Below are 27,878 nucleotides of genomic sequence, written 5' to 3'. Positions count from 1 at the left end.
TTCTGTCTGGGACACTCTCCTCTGGCATCTTCACTTGGTGCTCCTTCTCAAATATCTCTTCCTACAGGACCTCAAATAGCTGTCCCACACTTAACCCTACACACTGCTGAGTTCTCTTCAAGATAAGATGACCTGCAAGTATTTAATCACTTACTTGTTTAGTTTCCCTCTCACTAGAGTCCATCACCCATGAGGGGCACAGACTCGATTGTAGTCAGCACTGCATCTCCAGTTTCTAAAGCAGTGCTTGCTAAGGACTTCCCTCGTGGTCCAGTGGTTAAGACTCTGCGCTTCCAATGCAGGGGCCACGGGTTTCATTCCTAGTTGGGGAACTAAGATCCCACATGCTGCACAGTGTGGCCAAAAATTTTTTTAAAATAAAAAAATACTAAAAAGTAAATAAATAAAGCAGTGCTTGGTACACAGTAAGTGCTCAGTAAATATTTATTGAATGAAGGAATGAAAACATACATATGTGTCCAGAATTTTTTAAAATAATGGTTTTATGCTATATTTACTCTTTTCATGTTGTTCTTTTCACTTAAAAAATATCACACAAACACCATTCTATGTCAGTGCATATAAACCCACATCCTAACACAAGATAGCATACCATGTTTATACCATAATTTATTGAACCATTTCCCTACTGATAGACATTTATATCATTTCCAGGGTGTTTTTTTTTCTCCTTTTTTTGATATTACAAATAGTGCTTGAAAGAACTCTCTTTTACATATATTCTTGCACCCTTGGATAAGTGTTTTCACAGACTAAGTTCCAAAAGTGGAATTGTTGGTTTAGAGTCTTTCCTGACTTTAAAGAGAGAACTGTGGGTTGGGAGAATGAGTGTGGACTTCATTTCACAAGGTCTGTATTTGAATCCAGGCTTTGCCATGTGCTTAGCATTCTGTGGCATTCAGGGTTTATACATAAGAGATAATGAGTGTATAAGTATCTTCTAGAATACAAAGTTGTGTACAAATGGAAAAATTATTAATCAGGTTGTGTGGCATAGCAGTTAAGAGCATGGGCTCTGGAGCCCTACTGCCTGAGTGCTCATGGAAGCCCCAGTTTACAATATGCCTTGGGCAGATAGGTTAACCTTTCTATGCCTCAGTATTGTCATATTTTTATAAGATGTGGATACAGTATTAGCCATCCCATAGAGTTATTGTATTAGGTAAATTAAAATATGGGTAAAATATTTAGAATACTGAGTAGCACATAGTAAAAACTATTTAAATATACTATCATTGTTATTATTACTGTGACTTATTTGGGACCATATAAAGTATTACTTCATGAAGAACAGAGCTAACTAAATACTTCCTGATACTTCTTTTGGTTTAGAAAAATGTCCTCACATCTTCATAAATTATAAAAATCTCTCTTACCGTCTCCTTCCCCTTACCTGAGCTTTCTCACTCGTTATTAAAGTTGTCACCCTTTTCAACTTGTTCACGTGTCACACAGAATACTACATATGACCTACTCTGCATTCTACATATGTCATTCAAAAACTGGATTTAAAAAAGAAAGCAAAACTGTAATACTTCCCAATGATTTCTAAGGGAAAAAACCACAGTGACATAGTGCTGCTTGGAGAAAATTAAAAACTCACCATCTGGTGATGGTACATGGCAGTGTATTTTACTGTCACGTACCATCACCAAAAGGCGCTGGTTATTATTCATGGTGTGTTCTTCTTGAAATTCGGATGGCACATCCACGAAAGACAAAGCTCAGCCCTGCTTGAAGTCTTTCTGCAGAATTCCCACTGAGCTAAACAGTGCTAGTGAAACAGAGCTGTCACAGTGGGTACAGTTAACCCTATTTGCCTGGTACAGGTTAAGTGACATGAGGTTTTGTTACCAAGTCCAAGCTCGTACTGCTCGCCACACAGGCCAATGAATCGGAGACGAGGCGTTGAGGCAAGGAAGACGACTTTATTCAGAAAGCCGGCAGACCAAGAAGATGGAGACTAGCGTCTCTGAAAAACCATCTTATCGGGCTCTGGATGCCAGTTTCCTTTATAGAATCAGAGAGGGAGAGGCGGTGAGGAAGTAAAAGGGCCATCATTCTTGCAAAACATCTGGAATGAGCAGTCTCTGTGAGGGGATGTGTTAGTTTCTTCTTTCTTGCAGCCGTTCGCAGGTGGACGGGGTCAGATTGTCTCCCAGTGAGCTGAACATCAGAGGGGCAGGGTTCCCTGAGGCAGGCCATTATGCACGATTAGAATAACAAAGGCAACGAAAAGCAAAGGTTAAAGTCAAAGAAACAGATCCAACGTGGAGTCCGATTTAGTTCTTCCCTGTTACAGTTTCCCAGGAACACAATGGCCATGGCATTGGGGAAAGACAAGGCTATTTATAATCTGATAAATAAGCACTGATTTATGTTTCTATCTACTGTGTGGTCATTATATTTGTATCTTTGAATCCTTTATCTCTCTGTGTGCCTCTCTTTTCTTTCCTTTTCTTTTTCCAAGAAGTGATCAGTTTGCCCATTCTCCAAAGTCCATTTTGGAGCCAGGGAACACATCTGCAGAAGTCAAAAGTTTGCTAGCCATAAGCCGCCTCCAAGATTACTGATATAATTACAACCTTTGTCAAAACAAAGGGATTTCTATGAACTCCATAGGATGAAATCTTTTCAGATCGAAGCTTATTCAGCTGGCACTGGTTAAAATTCAGAATTACAGTAAGGATGTAAAGGTATTGTGATAGTTCATTACGTGTCAACTTGACTAGATCATGGGATGCCCAGATATCTGGTTAAACATTATTTCTGGATGTGTCTGAGAAGGTGTTTCTGGAAGAGATTAGCATTTGAATCCATAGACTGAGTAAAGCAGATGGTCCTTCCCAATGTGGGTGGGCCTCATCCAATTCACTGAGGGCCTGAATAGAACAAAAAGGCAGAGGAAGGATTCAACCTTTGAGCTGGGACATCAATAATCTTCTGCCCTTGGCACTGCTGGTTCTCAGGGCTTCAGACTCAGACTGGAATCTATACCATCAGCAATCTGGCTTTCAGGACTTTGAACTACACCACTGGCTTTCCTGGATCTCTAGCTTGCAGATGGTAAATGTGGTACTTCTCAGCCTCCATAATTGTGTGAGCCAGTACCTTATAATAAATCTATCTATCTATACATATATATTCTATTGGTTCTGTTTCTCTGGAGAACCCTAACTAATACATACTTCTTGATAGAACACCTAAATTCATCAGTCCTGTCACCAATATGTCTAACAGACTCATTTTTAAATTTGCATATAAGCATTCCCTTTCCAATAGTGAGGCTCTGTTCCTAAAAACCTAGGTTTTGAAACTTTTAAAATTGAGGCTCTCAAGACCTTAAAGACTTTGGGATTAAAAACAAACTTACCTATAATTATACTTTAAAAGAAATGTATTGGTCCAGCCAAATTTCTTAGACTAGCCCTTATGGTCTCTTTACCATCTATTGTCAGCCTCGGTTTCTAACCTTGTCCCTGGCTATTGCTCATTACAGACGTTATTCTGTTAAACAGAGTCCCTCAGTCTTCCATCTTCCCCAAGCATGCTGACGCTTCCTGTCTCTGAGCCTTAGTTTAAGGGCAAATTGATCACCAAGGAACTTTTACAACAGATGCTAGAATGCATCCTGGCAATGTCTTCAGCAATAAAAATATATGGCTCCATCTGCCTGGAACAGGACCACCCTTCTTTTGAGAAATGCCATTGTTATGGGCTGAATGCTTGTGTTCTCCTATCAAAATTCATATGTTGAAGCCCTAACCCCTAATGTGATGGTATTTGGATATGAGGCCTTTGGGTGGTAATTAGGTCATGAGTGTGGGCCCTTATGAATGGGATTACTGTCCTTAAAAGAAGAGGCCAGGGCTTCCCTGGTGGCGCAGTGGTTGAGAGTCCGCCTGCCGATGCAGGGGACACGGGTTCGTGCCCCGGTCCGGGAAGATCCCACATGCAGCGGAGCGGCTGGGCCCGTGAGCCATGGCCGCTGAGCCTGCGCGTCTGGAGCCTGTGCTCCGAAATGGGAGAGGCCACAACAGTGAGAGGTCCGCGTACTGCAAAAAAAAAAAAAAAAAAAGAAGAAGAGGCCAGAGAGCTAGTTCACTCTCTTTCCGCCGTGTGAGGATACAAGATGTTGGCAGTCCACAACCTGGAAGAGGGCTGTCACCAGAACCTCGACCATGCTGACACCCTGGTATGGGACTTGCAGCCTCCAGGACTGTGAGGAACAAATATCTGTTGTTTATAAGCCATCCAGTCTATGGGACTTTGTTATGTACTATAGCAGCCATTTCCCCAACTCCAACCCCATGGAGCTGGGAAGGTATAGGGGATGCCAATCACAAGACCTCACACATCTGGCCATGGTGACTGGTCCCTGATCCAGCCAGGCCAATCAGAATCCTTCTCTAGAACTTTCCTAACTGGAGATTGCAGGGAAAAGACTTTCCTCTCTTGTCAGGAAGCTGTGATAATGTAAGCATGGAGCTGCATGAGGCCATGGCAGGGAAGTGCAAGGCGAAACAGAAGTGGAGACAGAATCAGCCATTCTTGGCCACATCTAAGTTCTCTCGGGCCAGATCAGACCACCCTTCCTGTTCTTCGGTGATGTGTGCCAATACATTTCCTTCTTATGCTTAGTTACTTCAGGCTGGATTGCTGGATTACTGGTATGGACTGATACAGGCAGTTTTGCAGAAGATGCAGATTCTTCACATGATCATTTTTTTGTATCATTCCTCAATAAAAGTTGAGGGCACACTAAACTTAAATGCGCTTGTGGCAATAAAATTTATCTTTATCAGTTTTCTGGTTGCTAAAGTTAAACGTACACATTTAAAATATGTTTATGAAAACTAGGACAGTGTAGAAAGTGAATATTTCAGAATTTTGTCTGTATGTATATAAATACATATAATGGTATTTTTGTAAAAAATTGGATCAGACTGTGCATTTAATCAATCCTATAGCTTACATCTTTCACTTAATAATGTATTTTGGATATCATGATATATCAATTCATATAGAACTGCTTGGTGCTTGGTGGTGTTTTAAATGTTTATGGTCAAAGTGTGTCCTCCTAAATGACTACCACTGGTAATAGTGGTCAGTAAGAGTGTGTGTTATCTCAATGATGGAATTCTAGCTTAGAGCCAGGAGACCTGTGCAATTGCCTTTTTGTGTGCAGACAGGTTTTGCAAAAAGTTGAATGGCTCATTTCTTTCTTTCCTTTTATTTTTTGGCTGTGTTGGGTCATCGTTGCTGTGCACGGGCTTTCTCTAGCTGTGGCGAGTGGGGGCTACTCTTCGTTGCAGTGCACGGGCTTCTCATTGCAGTGGCTTCTCTTGTTCCGGAGCACGGGTTCTAGGTGCGTGGGCTTTAGTAGTGGTGGCACACAGGCTCAGTAGTTGTGGCTCATGGGCTCTAGAGCACAGGCTCAGTAGTTGTGGCGCACAGGCTTAGCTGCTTCATGGCATGTGGGATCTTCCCAAACCAGGGCACGAACCCGTGTCCCCTGCATTGGCAGCTGGATTCTTAACTACTGTGCCACCAGGGAAGTCCCTGAATGGCTCATTTCTTACCTCCATGTCAGGCTATTGGCAGTATTTCAAGTACTCTTTGAATCAGGGTTGAACCATGGGAGAGAGCTATCAGGTATTTGCCGGGCAATATGCAAGGTGACCTTATAATGTGGACAGTACAGGGAAAACAGCAAAACCTTCTCACTCTGGACTCAGCTTCATAATCAAGAGTCATGGAAATAATGACAACAACTAACACAACAGCAACTTTTACTGAGTACTTAATAGGTACCAGGGACATTGGCTAAGCATTTGACAACAGATGCATTATTTAATGCTCACAGTAACTCAAAAATTATCACTATTTTCAGTAATTAAATTGAAGCTCTTGCCTATGGTCAGACAGGTAGAAAGTGGCAGTGCTGGTATTTGAACTCGAGCTAAATAGCTCTAAAGCCTGTGTTCCTCACCACCATTTATCCTGTTCTATTCTCCAGTTCCCCAGCCCCTTCCCCTGCCACCACCGACTTGGGACATTTATCTGTCCTTACCTCAAAACTCAGATTTTGAGATGTAAACATTTTTATTGTTGGGAAAGTTTGTGGAAATTTTACTAATGCTTTTGTTGTTGGTTTTAAAATAAATTTAGAGGAGGATATTACAATATCCTTTTGGTTGACACAACCTGATGCAAGTAAGGGTTGGAGGTTTATTGACTGAGGTTCTGCTCCCTGACCACTTCAACATTTGCTAGGTCAGACTTATGGAAATAATATACATTAGAAGAAATATAGTTATGTGCAGTAACAAAATTAAAACTAATTATAAATAGCACCAAGTAATTCATAAGGAAACTCAGTATACAATACGACTTTAGGAAACAGGTGAAGTATTAGTTTCCTATTGCTAATGTAACAAATTATCACAAACCTAGAGGCTTAAAACAACACAAATGTATCATCTTATATTTTGAAAGACACAAGTCCAAAATGGGTCTTATGCAGCTAAAGTCAAGGTATCAGTAGAGTGGTGGTCCTTTGGGAGGCTCTAGGGGAGAATCTGTTTCCTTGCCTTTGCTTGTTTCTAGAGGGTGCCTGCATTCCTGGCTCATGGCCCAACATCACTCCCATCTCTGCTTCCATCTTTACATCTACTTCTCTGACTCTGACTCTCCTACCGCCCTTTTCTTTCTTTCCTTTGTTTTCTTTCTCTTCTTTCCCTTCCTTCCTTCCTTCCTTCCCTTCTTCCTTTCTTTCTTTCTTTGTTGTTAGAAAACCTAGTTTATTTTTTTAGTGGTGGTAAAATGCACATAACATTTATCATCTTAACCATTTTTAAAGGTAAAGTTCAGTATTATTAAATACATTCATATTGTTGTGCAACCAATTTCCAGAACTTTTTCAACCTGCAAAACTGAAACTCTACACTCCTTAAACAACTTCTCATATCCTCTTCCCCCTAACCTCTGGCAACCACAATGCTACATTCTGTTTCTATGAATCGACTACACTAGATACCTCATATAAATGGAATCATACAATGTTTGTCCTTCTGTGTTTGGTTTATTTCACTTAGCTTAATGTCTTGAAGGTTCATCCATGTCATAGCATGTGTCAGAATTTATTTGCTTTTTAAAACTGAATTATTTCCACTGTATGGGTAGACACATTTTGTTTAAACATTAAATTGTTGGACACTCACGTTACTTCCACCTTTTGGCTATTGTGAATAATGCTGCTATGAACGTGGGTATACAAACATCTCTTCAAGACCATACTTTCAGTTATTTGGGGTATATACCCAGAAGTGGAATTGTTCTATTTTTTACTTTTTGAGGAAACTCCATACTGTTTTCCATAGAAGCTGTACCATTTTATATTCCCCGAAACAGAGCACCAGGCTTCCAATTTCTCCACATTCTTGCCAACACTTTTTGTTTTCTGTTTTGTTTGGTTTTTGTTTTTTTAGGAGTAGCAATCCTGATGGGTATGAAGTGATATCTCATTGTGGTTTTGATTTACATTTATCTAATGATTAGTGATATTGAACATCTTTTCATATGATTGTTGGCCATCCTATCTCCCTTTTATAAAGACCCTTGTCATTATATTGGGCCCACCTGAAAAATCCAGAATAATCTCCCCATTTTAAGATCTTAACTTAATCCCATCTGCAACATCCCTTTTGCTACGTAAGGTAACATACACAGGTTCCACACATTAGAACACAGATAACTCGTGGGGCAAAAGGTGTCATTATTCTGTCTACCACAGGTGACTACTTTACTGCCAAAGCCAAAAGGATAAAAATTCTGAAGAATGGATGTTTGGCTGATGATTTCAAATACAAAAAAGAAGTATTTTACGATCAGTGACATTTGAGACAGCTTTTAGTAAAGTGGCAGGACTGTAACTCAGAATAAGTTATATATTTTTTATGTTAACTACTAATCTGAAATTGTATTTACATATATCTGTTTCTTCCCAAAGGAGCTATTTTGTTTAAATTACCCAGAGTTCTCATAAGTTTAGGTTAAAGTGAAAACCATACAGTCCTAGGCTAGTATGTCAACTCTACGCTACACAGCATTCAGGATCCAGGTTCCTTTCCCTAGGATGGAATCCTGGTCCTTGTGGTCCAGGCAACTTTGCAGGAAGCAGGATGGCGGGGGCGGGGTGGGCAGCAAATGCATGTCATGTCAATATAAAGCAAGGGAAAAGATAAAGGGGTTATTGTAAGAAGTTACATGGGTCTAAACTATAGTGTTAGGTGTGAGGACAGGTCACTTGTATGTAGAGTCCAAAGAATACTTGCAGCAATTGACGAAGTCATGGGGGATTGGGGGATTGGGGTCCATTAACAGACACGAGAAGGGAGTGACAATCCTAGGCCTAAGGAAATTGTTGTTTGTCTCTGCTGTTGAGAGAGGAAATGTGGGTTCTGTTTAGAACAAACTGAGCTTCAAGATTCAGAGTTTTATCCAGGTATAGGTGTCCATCAGACCCTGGAAAAGAAGAAAGGTTGTTTTTCATCCAACACAGGAGAAAGTGCCAAGAAAATAGGTGATGTAGGAAAAAACATCAAGTAGAGAAACTTTGAAGTAGCTCATTTCCAACAGTCTGCATCTGACTTTAAATTATGAGACATGAGTATCTGCAGAGTGAGACAGGTGGGTGGAGGCCCACATGTTTCAAGTTTGGGAAGCAAGGAGGTTTCATAGGCCATGGGAAGTGTGGGGAGGCTCATAGCTAATTGCTCATGAAGCACACACTTGAAAGGTGGTCTTACCTCTAAAGCAGCAGCGCCAGTGTGAGTCCTTTAAAGCAAGAGAAGGCACACAGAGGAGGGGTCCAAGGAAACAGCAACAGAAGGGCATTCTGAAAGCCTGACCCAGGGTTTGTAGTTATATTGAATCACCCATCTGGGGGGATATCAGACAGTTTAGGCCAGAAAGTATAATCAGCAACCAGGATAAAACACCATGGTATGTTGGTGTATGTTGGTATATTCCTGTTTCTTATTTTATGGACTTGAAGAATGTCAGAGTTAGCATATGTCAAGTGATGAAGGAACTTTTATTCAAGAAATGTAAATCTGGTTTAATGTTGGAGATGGGTTATTGTAATACATCACATAAAGGAATAAAGGGGGAAATGTTTATCTCAAAAGACACTAAAAAGGTATTTGATAAAATTGCATACCCATTTTAAAAAAAGAAACCTTACAAACTATCGATAACTTCTAGGAATTTGTTTGACAGAAATATTCACACATGTACTCAAAGATATATGTACAAGGATATTTAAACAGAAATAAAAGGCAAAATGACTAGAAAGACGTAGGCAAAATTATGATCATTTGCAGGCAGAGGAATTTTCTATCCAGAAAATTCAGGAAAGTAAACTATAAAATCGTTATCTTTCCTACAAAATAACAACCAACCAGTTAGAGTTATATGATAGGAGAAGTTTCTATTCACAGTAACCCCCTCTATTAGTTTGCTAGGGCTGCCACAATGAAATACCACAGACTGTGTGGCTTAAGTAACAGAAACTGATTTCTCACAGTTCTGGAGGCTGGAATTCCAAGATCAAACAGTCAGCAGGTTTGGTTTCTAGCGAGGCCTCTCTCCTTGGTTTGCAGGTGGCCATCTTCTCTCTGTGCACACACATCCCTTGTATATCCCAGTCTCCTCTTTTTACAAGGATGCCAGTCAGATTGTTCTAGGGCTCAACCCTAAGAACCTCATTTCAATTTAATCTCCTCTTTAAAAGCCTTATCTCAGTATACAGCCACATTCTGAGGTACTGGGACTTAGGACTGCAACATACGAATCAAGGGGGCATAACTCAGTCCATAATATCCCCAGAAAATATACAATACCTAAATATAACTCTAAGAAGATAGAAGCAACCTAAAGGAAGACAGATATATCATGACATTTCACTGGAAGACATAAAAGAACACTTGAATAAATGGAGAAACGTACCATATTCTTGGTGGGAAAGTTTCAATATTATAAAGTGCAAATTTATTCCAAATTAAATTAATACGTATAACACAAATCAAACAAGATAAAATATCAAATCTCTCAAACTTTCTTTTTATTTCTCTTCCAAATTTGTTATCTTCAACAGTAAATTCTTTATTTCTAATGGGCATGCCACCATCATCCCAGACCCATCAGCTTTCACCCCAAATCAACTTTCTCAACCACCCTATACCTAGCAATAGGAAGTCATCACCCTACCAATCACCTAGGATAAAACCTCTGGTTTATCTTTGAAAATTCTCTCTTCTTAGCCCACCTACATACAATCAGTCAGTTCTGTATAGCCATTCTTGTTAATGTTAAACCTACTCCTTCCATTCCATTCCTATCTGCCCACCTTTCCTCATATGTGGATCCTAACTCTGCACAACACCAACACCTAGATTTATCTTTCTAAAATATGGTTTTAATCATTCTTTTACAAGTTTACAAATGTTGTATTCAATACCTCTATTGGGTGATCTTGGACAAGTTAGTTAATCAATATGCCTCTGTTTATTTAGCTGTAAAATGGGAATGATAGCAGTACTTACCTCACTGGGTTATTATGAAAAGTGAGTTAATAATTTTAAAGCACTTGGAACAGTAAGTGCTTTATATGTATTTGTTAAATGAATAAATATCTTTCCCATTGTTTTTTGCTGGTACTTAAAGTGTTCACTTTGAGAAAAACTCATTCCTTGGGGTTTAGGCATTGTATGCCCTTTTCAAACAATTATATTCAGAAATATTTGACCAATATTTTATCAACGAATACAAGTTTCTAAAAAATATATTTTTAATAGCAAAAGATTGAAGGCAACCTCATGTCTGTTAGTAGAAAAAGTAATGCTTAATAAAAGATGAAGTCCTATTATAAAAAACTATGGAGACAAAGGTAAATTTGTAGATAAAAGATATATTTGACATGGAAGGATGGCCATAACATATTGAGTGAAAAAAGCAAATTGAGGAATAAGAGATGCACGTTCCTTTCAGGAAGAATAGGAAAAAACACATGAAGCTGTAAGCAGAGGACAGTCTCTGTTATGAAATGAGACTGTATGACCTTCCTACAATGAACATGTATTGATTTTGTAATTAAAACTAAGTAAAAACAAATGAATAATGAGAAAAAAAACTTTTAAAAAGTTTTAAATTTCCTCATCTCTTGGAAAACTCGCTTATCAAAAGATAATCCAGGTTTTTATCTGCCCTGAATGAAAATACTGGTGAGTTTGGGGTTGGTGAGGAGTCAAATGCTACGATTTGCTCCGAAACCTCTATCCCACTAAAGACAGCTTTAAGCACCTTGCAGGTTAGTCTCAAATGTTAGTCTTTATTTTTTACCTGAGAAAGAGGCATCGTCAAACATTTCTACTTTATCGTCAAACATTTCTACTTTATCCATTAATCCAAAGACCATTAATGTAATAACCTGGGAAATTCTAATTTAATGAGACGCAAAATCTTCCATTTTAAGCGTTGATGAGGATTAAGGGAATAGCTACCCTTTTCAACAAACAAATCTCAGACTCTCTGAGGCAAAAAAATCTTCATGTAGAAGACTCCGAATTTTCTCATCTTTTTGATAAACACTTCCACTACCAAGAAAGAACTCAGGCAGTTGTAAATAAAGTTCGGCCACACCTGAAAAATGCTTGCTCCAGTTGTTCCTATATGCCCAGGCTCAAAGGGTTTGGGGTTTGTAAATAAAAGGTGGCCTACTGTAAGGAGGGGCAAGAGTAAACAATCTCAAAGAAATTAATTACACGGTGCATTTAAACTATCCAGGCACCTGCTTTACCTAGAAAAACTGCCTGTTGTTTTCATCACTGGGCCTCAGGAAACTAGGCCCTAGCCACCACCTGGTGACGCTGATAACGCGCAATGTCTCTCAGCTGCAGCAATTAGAAAGGCCGGGCAGTCTCCTTTAAGAAGCTGACTCACGTGGACGCTGTGTTGTGTGCTCTCAGCTGGGAAGGGGGTGGATCTCAGGTCTCTCCACATTGGCTGCGTCTGGAGAGGGGGCAGAGTTAGCCTCTTTGATTGGCTGTCCGAGTCCCGGGCGTTGGGTCAGGGGCGGGGCGAGCTGCAGGGAGATTGCCCTGGGTCTGCGGCTTCTGGGAGGGGCGGGCCGCGACGCAAAGGGGAGCGGGGGTGGGGGAGGGTGAGCCAGAGAAGGGGCGGGGCCCAGCGGAAAGGGCTGGGTGCCGGGGAGAGGGCGGGGTCTAGAAATGATGGGCGTTCTGGGCCAACCGGGAGAGCCGACTGTTCGAGGGGCGGGGCTACGCCGGGTGATTGACGCTGAGGCCCAACCAGGGAGAGGCGGGGCCAAGGCCAGGGCCTGACTAAACCTGGAGACTCCGCTGGCTGAGGGGGCTTCGTTTCAGCTGAGGACCGAAGAGCCGCTGGCGGCCGTGGATCTTACAGCCGCTCGGGGTGAGTGCGGCGGTCGGGGGCTGGATTCGGGGCCTGAGGGGGGCTGAGGCGCCCCTCTGGGTCAGCGGCTTCGAAACACTCGGGATCGGCCCGGGGCGGGAGGCCCAGGCAGGAAGTGCCTTTTCCTCCCCGCGCTCCCTCCGGGGTCCCAGCGCGGCCGACCCCCGCCCCTCTGGGCGGGCTCCGGTGCCGGGGCTGCGGGCTGACGAGCTGGCTTGTTTCCTCTTTGTGAGGCCCAGGCGCGGCGGCCGCCGTCAGCCCGCCCCCGCCGCGCAACCGGGGCAACCGGCGCAACCGCAACGGACGCGACCTCCATCTCGGCGCCCGCGCCCTCCCGCCCCAGCGCAGCCTCTAAGGCCCTGCACGTCGCGGCCGGGGCTTCCGGCGCCCCTCCGCGGGCAGTTTGGCCAGCAACCCCGTCGCCTGGGCTGCCCCGCCCCCACGGGCCGCGTCCCCGCCGCAGTGTCGGGGGCGCGCCCCGGACTCCGCGCCGCCGCGGTCTCCGCCGGGGCCTGCGCCCACGGCCCCGAGGTGAAGTCCGAACTCGACTCCGAGAAGTGCGGCGTTAATAACGCCACGGCGTGGCCTGTCCTTCAAAGGGGCCACATCCCCTTTCGGTTGGCACTGGCCATGAGCGGGGGTCGGCGTTGGCTTTTGTTTGCTGCCCCCCAAAGGCTGGATGCCCGCCACCCTGCCTTCTTGCACCCCAGGAGATCCCCGGGCCGAGGGAGGGGTACGCTTGACGGAGGGCGTGGCGCAACTGCTGGGCGGCCGTCGGGCGGCCGGGGCCGCGGGGCCGCCCGCTCAGCTGTTTCCGGCCCGTGTTTGTTGTGCCGGAGGAGGCCCGGCCGCGCCGCGCTCGGGCCCCGGCCCCTCCCGATTGGCCCGCGGCGTCACGTGCCCGCAATCAGCTGGGGCTAGCCTGGGCCGCGGGGCGTGGGTGGCTGCGGCGGTGCTCACCGGCGCGGGGTGTCGCGCGGCCGCCTGCTGCCCCACGCGAACAGCATCCTTGCTTTCCTTGTCGGTGGGGCGTATGTGCACCCTGGTCACCCCTTTATTCTGCACTCGTAGGTAGGACAATGAGTATTCCGGACAGCGGGAGTTGGAAAATTGGAATACTACAAAGATCTGTTTAATCCCGACACCGATTAATCTCCCCTTGCGCGGAGAGTCTGGGAAGGTGTACAGCTCATTTATTTTTAAATTTTTTCTGTTTACAGAGCCCTGTTGGTAATCTGAGGATTTTTATTTCAGATCTCCTTGACAGATGGAAAACCTGAAGTAACCTCAGGCTAACCTTGTGTTTTGGGGAAATTAGACTTGCTGCTGAAGTAACTGGGGGCAATAGGGTATTAGCTAATCTTGCACAGTTGCATATGCAGTGTTGCAGCTGTGTTCCAACAAAAGACGAACCAAAATGCATGAAGTGTGTCCAGGGTACATATTTGTGCCAGATGTGAAGCGTCTTGGTGGAATCTTTCCCTAAAAGTTTATTGCATACTCGCGCTATGTTAGGTAAGAAGGAAATTGCAAATAATTTATGATCTTTTCTCTAGAAACGCACAGTTTTTAGTAAAAAGGCATAGGCAAATGAAATTGGGTAACAGTACGCAGTTAAATATTAGTAAGTTATGAAATGATGTTGTAGAAGTTCAAAAATGGGGCAGTGAGAAGAGTGAAGCATCCTAGAGTGGATTGATATTAATTAGACCTAGAAAATGAAGAGGCTTTGGGTTGCTATTAGGCAAACAGAGGCCTAGGAGGAAAAAAAGAGGCCCAGAGCCTTTATAGATAGTGAGAAGGTAGAGCTCGTGGAATTTGGCACACAAAGTATTTTCCACATATGCCATTATCTTTCTGGCTTTGTACTGGAATACCAGGTAAAATGTCACGCTCCTTGGAAAGAACCAATGTCTGCCTTTATCACATTCTCACCCAGCTCAGTGCCCAATACAGGCTTACTGTTTGGCTTTTTTTGTTTCTTTTTTAAGTTTATTTCTGGCAGCCATCTTATCTATAGGAGAGGGTGTTGATGAAATGTGCTTAAGTAAGTTATTTAACTCTATACAGGGACACTAAATTGGATTTTAACATGTAAAATACATGTTGCTGCTTCTAAAATAATCTGGCTGGATCATTGAGGACCTTTCCCTAGACTTAGTTGCCTTTTCTTTTGCTCTATTTAAGTGGTAGGAAAGAAAAAAAGGTTTAGAAAATTAAAAAGGAAGGGAAATAAGGCCAAAATTAAGTCTAAAAATGAGATTAAATTAGCTACTACCCTCCAAAAAAACAGTCCATGAGACATGAGGCTAATCCTAAATATTAAGATGTGAAGATAGTCCTACCAAGTATAATCCTGCCCAGATTATCACTTTAGGTTTCATAGTGCCTAAATGGCTATATAAACCAATATCAGTTTCTCTGATAATCCTGTGTAGTAATGTCTTGGTGGTGTAGGAACTGAACCTTAGGTGTGACATGAAACTTGCTACTTGACACCTGAATCAGGAAACCAGAGAGTTAAATTGTACTCCAGTCCATCCAATTAGAGGCTTTTTTGACTCATGGTATTGCATCACAGCAAATGAGAGATCTTGAATTTGTCTTGCCAAAAGCTGTTTTGGGGCGATTACCAACTCAGATTGTTTAGCTGACTCACTGAGTTACATGACTAGTCTTATTTTCTGGAGATAACTGAACAATAAGAATTATAGAAACAGTGAACTTGGAAAACATTTAACAACAACAAAGGCATTATTAGCAGGCAAGAACAAAAATATAAAAGTTACTGTCAAATGAAGATCTGAGGGCTTCCCTGGTGGCGCGCAGTGGTTGAGAGTCCACCTGCCGATGCAGGGGACACAGGTTCGTGCCCCGGTCCGGGAAGATCCCACATGCTGCAGAGCGGCTGGGCCCGTGAGTCATGGCTGCTGAGCCTGCGCGTCCAGAGCCTGTGCTCCGCAACGGGAGAGGCCGCAACAGTGAGAGTCCCGCTTACTGCAAAAAAAAAAAAAAAAAAAAAAAATGAAGACCTGATTGCACAACCAGAACATCATTTGAAACAGCAAAGTAAACTGGTCAGGTATTGCAAGAGAACAAGAGGAAAGCATAGCTTTCTTGTGTCACCGAAACCTTGGCTTGGTGAACATTTTGTAAAAAAAAAAAAAAATTGGAAAATTGGTTTTGTGGATCAAACTAAATTTATTATTTTCTCTTGTAGGTTTTCAATAGAACTTCATCACAAATTGGTATGAAATAGTTGATGAGATAACAGTAGAGTTAGATGCTAATTATAGTAATCAGCCCAGCACTGTTAAAAGTCCTTTGAGTTTTGTTCCTTCCCTTTTTGGAGAGGGAAGAGACTGAAAACCAGATATACAAGCTTGCTCCCGCATGTTTCCATTTTAGCCAAACCATTGCAAAACACAGCCTTTCCTGGAAGGGCAGATTCCTTTAACCCTTTCTGCACTAGGCTCCTGCACACTCAATTCCCTGCAGGAGAGAGTTTTTGTGTCTTGTATTTGCCCACCACCTCCTAGTGCAGTGGAAAAACTCCTCTTACCTGTCCAATGATAGCTAGAGTTGGGTAGAGTGTGTGTTTTGTGGTCTGTGGAAATGCCCTGAGGAAATAATTCTTTTACAAAGGAAAAGTCTATCTGTGGATTGGGTGTTTTCCCACCAGAGGGTTCTTAGAGATGCCTCCCTGGTATTTTTAGGGCTGGGAAGTGTGATTCCTCCTCCTGTGAATTCTACTTGCCAGGGTTGAGTCCCAACTGGATTATTAGTTACAGGGAGGTCAAGTGCCTATTTTAAGACCTAGAATTATGATACTGAGAATTTGAGATGCTTCACAAGGTTTCTAACTTTCCTCCTGCATGTAATTTCTGTCACCTGGTCACTTAGCTTTGCAGTGATTAACAGGAAATGAAGCCAGTTAATATTGTTTGTTTCATATCCTTTCTGAGCCTTGCTTTCTTCATCTGTAATTGGAGGGGGAAGTTCAGGTGGAGAATGTTGAAGAAGATAATCTAATTTTACTAGATTTATCTTTATTTAGCATTTATTGTGTGCCAGGCACTGTTCTCAAAATGTATTATCGCCATTTAATTTTCACAACTCAGAGATGGGTACTGCTGTCACCGTTTTATAGATGAAGAAACTGAGGTGAGGATACCTTACCCAAAGTTTATGCAACTTTTAAGCGGCAGAGCTGAGATTTGAACCCTGAGTTCAAGTATTTGAGCTACATTGTTTAAATCCTAGGGGTGGAGAGAGAAGGAGGCAGCAGCTGGGTATACTATCTATTTTTATAATCTTTGTATTGTTGATCTTCAACATGCTGAATTTACTACAGAAAGTTAAGGACTTTAGTTAGAAAATCCATGAAGAAGAGGGGAGTGGGATTAAATTGATTTTGTTGGATACTCCTGTTGATCCTTAAACCTGAATGCCAATCAAGTTTCCTTTTTTTCTGAGAAAGACTGTCTGCTTTTTAAATGAAAAGCTCTTCTGCTCTCCAAACAATTTTTTCAGCAAGGGTCAGCACACTTTCTGTCAAGGGCCAGATAGTGAATATTGTGAACTTTGCAGCCCATAAGGTTTAAGTAGCAAATACTCAAATTCTGCCATTGTAGTGAGAGAGCAGCTAAGTATAAACAAATGGGTATGGCTCTGTCCCAATAAAACTTTATTTATGGTCACTGAGATTTGAATTTCATGTAATTTTCATGTCACAAAATATTCTTTCAGTGTTTTTTCCCCAACCATTTTAAAGTGTAAAAAGCATTCTTAGCTTTTGGGTCATATGAAAATAGGTGGTGAGCTGAATTTTGTCTGTAGATCTTCGTTTGCTGACCCCTGCTTTTAAAGAATATATTCAGCAATGAACCAGACTAATGAACAGGATATTTGTTAGTGTGTATGTGTGTGTGGTGTGTATAAATCAGTACCAGTGGTGAACAAGTGAAATTTGAAATTAACACAGTACCATTTACATTAGCACGCCCGCCCCCCCCAAAGAAATACTTAGGTACAAATCTAACAGTGTGTATACGATCTATATGAGGAAAAATACAAAACTCTGATGAATGAAATCAACAAGAACCAAATGAATGGAGAGAGATTCCGTGTTCATGGATAGAAATACTCAATGTTGTCAAGATGTCATTTCTTCTCAACTTGTTCTGTAAATTCAATGCAGTCTCAGTCAAAATTCGAACAAGTTACTTTGTGAATATTAACAAATTTTTTCTAAAGTTTCTATAAAGAGGCAAAAGACCCAGAATAGCCAACACAGTATTGAAGGAGGAGAATAAAGTCTGAAGACTGACACTACCCAACTTCAAGACTTAATATATATCTACAGTAATCAAGACAGTATGGTATTGGTGAAAGAACAGACAAATAGATCAATGGAATAGAATAGAGAGCCCAGAAATAGGTCCACATAAATGTGGTCAACTGATCTTTAACAGAGGACGAAAGGCAGTACAGTGGAGCAAAGATAACCTTAAATGTGCTGGAACAACTGGACATTCACATGCAAAAAAGTGAATGTAGACACAGACTTTACACCCCCACTCACAAAAATAAACTCAAAAGTGGATCACAGACCTAAATGTAAAATGCAAAACTATAGAACTCTTAGAAGATAATATAGGAGAAAACCTAGATGACCTTGAGAATGGCAATGACTTTTTAAATACAACACCAAAGGCATGACCCATGAAAATAGATAATTGACAAGCTGGACTTCATTACTATGAAAAAGTCTGCTCTGTGGAAGGCAATGTTAAGAGAATGAAAAGACAAGCCACAGACTGAAAGAAATATTTGCAAAAGACATATCTGATAAAGGACTGTTACCCAAAATATACAAAGGACTCTTAAAACTCAACAGTAACAAAACAACCCAATTAAAAACTGGGCCAAGGGCTTCCCTGGTGGCGCAGTGGTTGAGAGTCCGCCTGCCGATGCAGGGGACATGGGTTTGTGCCCCGGTCCGGGAAGATCCCACATGCCGCGGAGCGGCTGGGCCCGTGAGCCATGGCCGCTGAGCCTGTGCTCCGTAATGGGAGAGGCCACAACAGTGAGAGGCCTGTGTACAGCAAAAAAAAAAAAAAAAAAAAAAAAAAAAAAACCTGCGCCAAGGACCTTGACAGATGCTTCACCAAAGAACATACACAGATGGCAAATAGCACATGAAAAGATGCTCCACATCATATGTCATCAGGGAAATGTAAGTTAAAACAGTGGGATGCCACTACACACCTATTAGAATGGCCAAAATCCAGAATACTGACGCCACAAAATGCTGGTGAGGTTGTAGAGCTCATTCATTCCTAGTGGGAATGCAAAATGGTACAGCCACTTTGGAAGACAGTGTGGTGGTTTCTTAAAAAACTAAACATACCATATAATCCAGCAGTGACACTCTTCGACGTTTACCCAATGGAAAACTTATATCCACACAAAAACCTGCATGGGGATATATATAGCAGCTTTAGTCATAATTGTCAAAACTTTGAAGCAACCATAGTGTCCTTCAGTAGGTGAATGGATAAATACACTGGTACATCCAGACAGTTGAATAGTATTCAACACTGAAAAGAAATGAGCCATGAAGCCATGGAAAGACTTGGAGGAACCTTAAGTACATATTGGTAAGAAAAAGAAGACAATCTGGAAAGACTATATACTGTATGATTCCAACTGTATGACATTCTGGAAGAGGAAGAACTATGGAGAGAGTAAGAAGATCAGGGGTTGGTGGTAGAGGGAGGGAAGAATAGAGCCCAGAGAATTTTTAAAACAGTGATAACATAATGATGGATATATGTCATTATACATTTGTTTAAACCCATAAGATGTACAACACTGAGAGTGATCCCTAAAAAACTATGGACTTTGGGTGGTTATGATGTGTCATTATAGGTTCATTAGTTGTCACAAATGTACCACTCTGGTGAAGGATGTTGATAATGAGGGAGGGTATGCATTTGTTGGGGCAGGGAGCATGTGGAAAATCTCTGCCTTATTTTGCTGCTGTGGACCTAAAACTGCTCTAAAAAACTAAATCAAAAAACCTTTTTTTAGAAAATTGTTTTATTGACCTGGAAATTATATAGTCCATAATGTCTTAATTTTTAAAATAATACATTCCTGGAGACTGTCTTTCATGGATTTCTGAAAGAGAAAAACTATTTTTTCTCTTAGATTCTATAAATCCTATAAATTTAAAAAACTGTAAAAAGGTAAAGGTCTTAATCTATTGCTTCACTGGAGTCTCCTATTAAAATAGAAATTGAAAATTCTAGGTAGCTAAATTCTATTTATTGAAGAGGGAGGAAATTGAAATCAATTACTAAAATATCAACATATCATGTGTGAATTTCACTTATATTTTCAACCTGACACCTTACTGTTTCCAGTAATTTCAAATGAACTGATGTTAGGCTTCCAGTTAAACACTCAAATTTGATAATTTTCTTACTTCCACCTTTTAAGGTTTCAATAACCTACAGCAAAGAAAATCTAGTACCCAAGAGACCTTATTTATTAAATTATTTGGGGAATGGCACTTATAAAAATTAAAATTATTAGATTCTTTTTTGCTTGAAATGCTAAAAAGGAAGAGAGCGTCTTAAAGCTTTAATTAATGATGAGTTTGGGGCTAATTTTGGTTATAAACTTGAACTTCAACACTGATACCATAACACACATTTTATTACTTAGAGACACAGTAAGTGCCCCCAGAATCAATACAGAGAACATTAGTCATCTGTGAAAGCAATTCATTCTTAAGATATTTTAGAGATATGTGACTGAAGATATTTGGTACTCTTCTAAATCCAAGCAAGGTGATTAGCATATCTGGGAAATAATTTAGATGTAAAAACAGTCAGAAGGTAGATCATTGGTTGCCTGTGGCTGGAGATTGACTGAAGAAGGGTTTGTGGGGATTTGGGGGAGGTGATGGAAATATTCTAAAGCTAAAGGGTTTGTGGTGATGGTAGCACAACTTTGTAAATTTACTAAAAGTCATTCATTTGTACACTTACAATGGCCAAATTTTATGTTATATAAATTATTCCTTTAAGAAAATTGTTTTTAAAGAATCAGCTATATTCTATCCTGTCAGATAAAAAGTTTCAAAGTTTGTAGAGGAGTGGTCTGTATAAGCTCTTAGAAAGGGGTGGCTGAAGTCCATGTCTTTTGTAAGTAAGGCTGAAGTACCTTTTGTAGCACTATCTAATTTAGCATAAATGTAGTGGCACCTGTGAATGTATATTGCATTTACTAATGCACACTCCCTGACCACAAGAGGTTTATCTAGAAGTGATGAGAATTTGAACTAAGACATTGATGAGGGAGTGGGAGGAAAGACCTCGAAAAGCGATCGCGGAGGTATTGTCAATTTTGCAGTTTCTTAAAGAAGTTGCCAGGGTTTCTAGTTTAGGAGAGTGATTGGAGTTGCCATCAACAAAGTTAGGGAATATAGCAGGTTCAGCATGGAGACAGGAGGGGTGCATGATAAATCTGAGGGAGAAGGACTGAATCTGGCTGTCTCTTCTGGTCACTAGAGAGTAAGTGGGGTGAAAAGAACTGGAGCAGAATTTAGTTCACATCCCAGTTTGGATGGTTTCATAAAGTCACAGTCTTTATTTCTTCCTCTACAAAATTAGGATAATATCTACTTTAGAAATTGTCAAGATTAAATGTGATATGTAAAGTACCAAATGCAGTGTCCCATATTATTAAGTCTAAGACAGAGTTCAATATATTGTCCAGGTCCAGAGAAACCTGATTCAGGTGTTATGTGTTAGCTTTTTAATAACCTTCCCCCTTCTGTAAGGAAGTGGCAGTCTGCTTGACGTCAGTCCTCCCGAATGTGCACAGGGGAAGTGAGCACTAGGTTGCACTCCTAGCCCAGCGAAGCTAAAGCCTAACACCTGGGACCCAATGGCCTGCAAAGGTTTTTCTATGTCCCAGAGACCTTCAACAGCAAGTGGTGTTTTGCTTGCTTCTGCTGGATTCCATGGCATTCAGGCTTCTCTCTTTTGGCAAATTAGAACTACATTTTACAGTTTTATAAACATATATAGAACTCTCCAAATAGCAACTGCAACTGGGAATAGTGATTCTGTACAGATATTTTTAGTCTTGGTAATGAATCATGTAACTGAATCCAGTAAAAAATAGCTGGGTAAAAGTTAAAAATAGTCTGAATTTGAAGCAGGGAAGAGAAGGCATGTTAAATCTATTTACCCCATTTAGAAATAGTTTGCATGTATCCAGTAGCAAGCAGATGGCCACAGCTATGTTGTAATACTGAACCAAAGATAGAGATGTAGGTAGAAGGTATCAGGAGAGTTCATTTTGAAGTTCTGAACATTTTCCTCAATAGTATTGTATCTGTCACAGTCAATTCAAAAATATATAGTTATTCTTGCATTATGGTTGAAATAACTTACAAGATGAATATTGTATTTAAAAGTTTGAAGGAAAATTGGCTTGAAAGTAACAGTTCCCAGAAGCCCAAGCTGGAGGCTAAATTACTGCACAAATACTAGTTTTCAGAGAAATATAGATTCTGAGGACTATGTCTTCAGAGGTGAGATTATAAAACCCTGCTGTTGATTCCTTTCTCTAAATGACCAGTATTAAGAAAGATGACCAAAATCAACTACTCACAGGGTTGTTGAATGCTTGATTTATATCAAGAGTCATAAACTCAAATGTCTTAACAGGTGAAGTAATTTTGTGGCACAGAATGGACACAAAGCAAATGAAATGGCCTAGCTTGGGGAGTCGCAGCCACCACTCACCTCTAGCCAGTTGTTGCCCCATGAGAATATATGCCCTGTGTTGCCAGCTCTCCCCATTGCTTTTTGTTTTTTTTAAAGGCCCAATACAGGCTCTTAATGAAATCTCTCAAATTTTAAGTGATTCTCAGCGGTTTTTTATTAAAAGTAAAAAACTGTGCTCCAGATTAAACATGTCCACTTGTGTTTTGTGAGGGAAGGGTTGTTTTGTTCACTGCTGTAGGCCTCTGCCACCAAATGAATTCAGCCAGCAGGCCTCAGATTTGCAGCCTTTGACCTTTGCATAACAAATAATGTGTTCTTAGGCATCTGGGAAAAGTAATGCTATCCTAGAGACTGAAACAATAGACAGCAAGTCTTACCTTCTGTTGTTGTTTTGCAGAAATACAATCAGAAAGCTAAATGTCATTTCATAAGTCTTGTGTTTTTACCCAGGGTTTACTCATTGACACTTTTGTTAGTGCACTGGCTTTCCTTTTACAAGCTATACATTGTAATTATAGTCACTATTTGTTTTTCATTCTTTATTAAACTCCCATATCATAATGTGTAATGGGAGTCATAATTATCTTTGTGATAATGACATTTCTGATGACATTAGAACTGCCTAATGGCTGAGGAAGTTGACAGATGTTAGAAGGAATGGAATTTTTAATTTGTAATGGAATTTCCCCAAGTTTAAGATGACAGTGGATTACACATGGCTTCTAGATTTTTCTTTTCCATAGTGGTAGCTGTGTTAGCTCTGCGTGCCATTTTAAAGACATATAATGTTAAATATTTAAAACATAGGAGCTGATCACTACACGCAGGAATAAATGCTTTTTAAAATGGAAAGCTATAGTGTATTCTTGACTATGTCTAGATCTTAAAAATACTGTTTTAGGCGATTAATTGCAGTGAATTTAAGGAGTTGCATATATTAACTCTCCTAAGTTTTAAAATATTGGAGTGTGATTATCCTTGTTTCAGAAGTTGGATTCAGAGATTTTTTGCAATGTTTCAGAACTTCTGTGATTTGTTGAATTGGAAGGATTTCTTAAAAATAGTAAGCTATATAACGACGGCTCATCTTTCCCTTCTTCTCTGTTCTTGTTTTACTAGCCTTATGCCAGCCTAGACCATCTTGTGTGTCCTCTTCTTGTGTTAGAGTAATGGAAAAATTTTGGCTTTGACTTAGGTGAGCCGTATTCCCGTCACGATTTTCTATACTTGAAACTGTGTAACCTTTGACCAGTTAGTAACCTTGGGTAATCTTTGAAATGGGGGCGATAACTTCACAGAGTTGTCGTGATGATTTTGAAATAAGTAAAGCATCCTAGTACAGTGCTCCACAGACTCAAACTTAACTACTGTTAGTGCCATCACCCCTTCGTGGTTGTTGACGCACCTGATGACCAGAGAGCCAGGCCCCCCATGCTCTCGAACCAGACTACCCTCTTGTTTTCTGATCGCCCCTTTTTCTACTCTTATCTGATCATCCCACTCTCATCCCACAAGTCTTTTCTCAAATTACACATACTCAGAATGTATACTTAACCCTGTGCTAAACCTCTTTTCTCACCTCTCTGCTTGTGCTTCTCATCATTCAGTTTGATATTCCACTGTCTTCCTGTTTTTTTCATACCCATCAAAAGAGAAGTGATACCATTCTTTGGCCTTCCTAAGCATGTTTACTTCCTTGACTTACTGCTTCTAAAATGTTCTTAGTTTGGGTATGCCTATTTGTTTCCTCAGTGTGTGAACTTTGGATCCTTTTGTTCAGAGTCAGCTATTTCACGTATTAAGTACTATAAAGAGATCACATATGTGTATATAAATGGTTCTCTATGACACCACCAAGTAGGTACTAACAAATTTTTTCAAAAAATCATAATGTGTTTCTTGTCCTTTTCCATTTGCTCCTAGGTTTTTAGAACTTCAGCTATAAAAATGGGCAGGATTTTCCTTGATCATATTGGTGGTACCCGTCTGTTTTCCTGTGCAAACTGCGATACGATCCTGACCAACCGCTCAGAACTCATCTCCACTCGATTCACAGGCGCCACTGGCAGAGCATTTCTTTTTAACAAGGTTGGTGGGGAAAACCAGTTTCATTTCCTAAGTGGGTTCAGTGGATATATTTGATAGCAGTACCAGAATACCCCTCAGAGCATGGAGATGCCAGGAAGAGTCAGAATGAGAGCTGTGCTCTATAGAACTGATTGTTGAGAGTTTAAAGATTGTATTATAATAAGAAGGGTGGTCTCCGTTGCTTCAGAAGACATTCAGTGTAAGAATTTGGTAGTTACTTCACAGACTATTGAAGGGGCCAAGATACCCCCATATCACGGATTTATCCTTATAGAGAGGTAGCTGCATTAAGCTGTCATAGTTTGACAGTGCAAGTGAATAAGGATCATCTAACCAACTTCCCTTGCTTTAACTTATGCCTACCAGTCATCCTTCTGATTATGATTTGGCTAAGAGGTTTGCTAACAGGAAGAGCGCTTCCTGACTTACACATTAGTGTATAGTCTGCCTCCTTCTCTAATTTCTGGCTGGCTTTGAAATTGGTTGATGTGATTCTGCCTCCTGGAATCTAATGTGTACCAGCAAACTTGAATTTCCAAATACTTTACGCTAAGGAACAGAACTAGTCCAAGGTCCTGTTCTTAGAAGTTCAACTTAAACCTCTCCAGTGGACACTCCCCTGTTCCACTTAGAAATAAGTTTTTTCTCTCAAAGAATTGATAGCGTATATACCCCTTGCTCTTTATTTCGGTATAGAGCAGGGGTTGGCACACCATGGCAGGCCAGCTGCCTGTTTTTGTAAGTACAGTTTAATGAAGCACAACCATATTTCTTCTATGTGTTATCTATGGTTGCTTTTGTGCTACAGCAGCAGAGCTAAATAGCTATAACAAAAACCATATAGCCGTCAAAGCCAAAAATATTTACTATCTGGTTCTTTACAGAAAAGTAAAGTGTGGAAGATTATTGGTTGTTAAGAATCATTGGAAATTCTTCACAGATTCTCTGAACCCACTTGAAAACTATGTATTGCAATCTACCCCAGTCTCTTTATAGATAAAATGTAATTTCAGAAACAAATCTGCCAAATTTCTTTTTATGGGGTACCTGTTGCGTACTAGGTTCTTTTGCATTGGTAGCCATAGTTGTACTCATCATTGAGTGGTGAATTATAACAGTTGGACCCAGACCTACGTTTTATGACTCCAAGTTAAGGACTCTTCACTATAACACAGAAGTGTAACTAACGTGTATAATAGTGTGACTTAGACTAATACAATAATGCATGGTTACATTAGATGTCCAGTTGAGTACAGATGCTTACCTGTCCCAGCAGTTTGTAAAAATAGCTCTTGGGAAATGTATTGTAGGTTTGACTAAAGTAACAACTGCTATTCGTTTTTCTGAAGTTGCTGTTCTTGCACCAACAAAAATATTGTGTACCATTTTTGGCAGATAACTTACATGGCTTTGCAATTTTGTTTTCACATGTTTCTTAGGTAGTTAACCTGCAGTACAGTGAAGTTCAAGACCGGGTCATGCTCACTGGCCGCCACATGGTTCGAGATGTGAGCTGCAAAAACTGCAATAGCAAACTGGGATGGATCTATGAGTTTGCCACTGAAGACAGCCAGCGTTATAAGGAAGGCCGTGTGATCCTAGAACGTGCGCTAGTTCGAGAAAGTGAGGGCTTTGAGGAGCATGTACCATCTGATAACTCTTGAAGAAAAAGAGATAAATCCATCTTTTTCCCAGGTCTTCTTCACTGAAAACAAAAATCTACTTACATACACTGTCACCTTAGCATCAGAGTCGGATTCATGAACTGTGGAACAAGAGGTTGTGAGAATCTATGATGGAACCTTTCTTTCCTTCTTTCTTTTTTTTTTTAAAATTTTCTATTTTCCATCCAACAGCAGTGTGTAGAGAGAATATTATGCGGATGCCGTTAATTTTTTTCCCCCCTATGTTTACATCTTGAGGCAGAATAGTCTATCTGCAGCTACATGGTGGGCTATGTGAGGAAAAATATCTGGACCATTAGAGTGAAAAAGTGTTTTATGTAAATTTTGAAAGGAAAATGTGTCAAGAGCATGGTTCTTAAATTTATTTGGGCTTCATTTTAAAACTTTTTTTTAAACCCAGTTATTTCACTTGATTTGCTAGCTTCAGAGAAGAGATCCGAATTTGTGACCAGCGCTAAAGGTTCAGTGTTAGTATGGCTTGTGCTGGCCATTGTGCCATATTCTTGTTGGAGATGAACCGTAGCATCAGAGCCCATTCTTCCTTGTCAGTCTTGACCCAAAGATGTCACCATTCCTAGTTACTTGTCACCACATAATTGGTGTTGATTGGAAACTTTTCCTGATATGGGGCAGAACTGCTTGGTTGTCTTTTCCATGTAACTTAAGCATAGTAATATAAATAAAGTAATAGTTGGATGTTTTTGGTCCTGTGTTGCTTTTAAAATCACCTTTTAAAAGAGCAGAGTATTTGTTAAGTAATTTTCATAGTAGTGTTTCTTTTCATCTCTTAAGCTAAATTGTGTATAAGATTCTACTTTGTTTAAATTAAAGCATACTGTTTAAATCCACAGTATTGCATTTAGAAAACAGTTGAACAGAATGTCAGTGTGCATTCATGCAGAAAGCATTTCATCTGCATCTGTTTTAAAAGGAGGGAAGTGAAGCAGCCTATCTAAAACTACTGCTTTGCAAAGTGTTTCAACCTATCCTCCTCAGTTTTGCATTGATTTTGACAAGTCTGTGGAGCCTGATAGTTACATCAAAGGACTAGATCTTCTAGCATTATTTTCTCAGATCTTCCCTCAGAAGTTTAGCTGTTGAAATTGAAATTCTACTTGGCCCCTTCAAATAGAAAGGGATCAAATTTGACTCAGGGGGTTATTTTAGCCCAAAATTTACAACATTATGAAGTATTAAAATGTAAATGTTTCTCTATCCAAACTATTTCTAGATATTCGAGTATTTCTGGTGGAATAAATGGCGTTAAAATTGGCTAAATGAATGAATGGATGTTTGCTCAATTTCTAGGTCTTTGTCTAGAGATGAAATTTGCCTCAAATTAGTTAGCAAAATCTTTCTGTTATTGATACTAGATGTGATTTCTGAGTACAGTTAGGATTAAGTTTCTCTTATTTGCCTTTGGGCTCTTGGTTAGAGGCATAGGCCTCTGATTTGGTAGGTGTATAATATTGCATTTGAGATATGTGGACACAAATTCTTCTCTTTCCTTCACCATGGACTAAATCTTCATGCATTAAGACACAACACTGATTCCCATTCATTTCCATACCAGCCTTTGATTATATGCAGATTCCTAGTAGCATGCCTTACCTATAGCACTATGTGCATTTGCTGTCACAATAAAGTATATTTTGTCTTGCATTGGTGCAAAACTGCTACTTATTTTCCACTATCCTTGTCTAGTAATCATCTTAGTTTTTATCTATGAACACATACATCTTACCTTTGAGTAGCTATAGCTTTTTCAGTTGGCAGTGAT

The 27,878-nt window shown here is 40.5% G+C and overlaps 1 protein-coding gene across 1 annotated transcript; it reads left to right on the top strand.

Moving 5' to 3' along the window:
• The first annotated feature begins 12,393 nt into the window (after positions 1 to 12,393).
• Positions 12,394 to 26,794, top strand: YPEL5 (yippee like 5). The gene is made up of 3 exons (XM_060026880.1): positions 12,394 to 12,516; positions 24,249 to 24,413; positions 25,853 to 26,794. Exons 2-3 carry the CDS (start codon positions 24,273 to 24,275, stop codon positions 26,075 to 26,077), a joined length of 366 nt encoding a protein of 121 aa, XP_059882863.1. The 5' UTR covers positions 12,394 to 12,516; positions 24,249 to 24,272; the 3' UTR covers positions 26,078 to 26,794.
• Positions 26,795 to 27,878: the final 1,084 nt, after the last annotated feature.

The sequence above is a fragment of the Delphinus delphis genome, chromosome 12 (genome assembly GCF_949987515.2).
Source record: "Delphinus delphis chromosome 12, mDelDel1.2, whole genome shotgun sequence".
Classification (NCBI taxonomy): domain Eukaryota; kingdom Metazoa; phylum Chordata; class Mammalia; order Artiodactyla; family Delphinidae; genus Delphinus; species Delphinus delphis.
The sequence above is the reverse complement of the archived record's forward strand: the minus strand, read 5'-3'. Positions and strand labels throughout refer to the sequence as shown.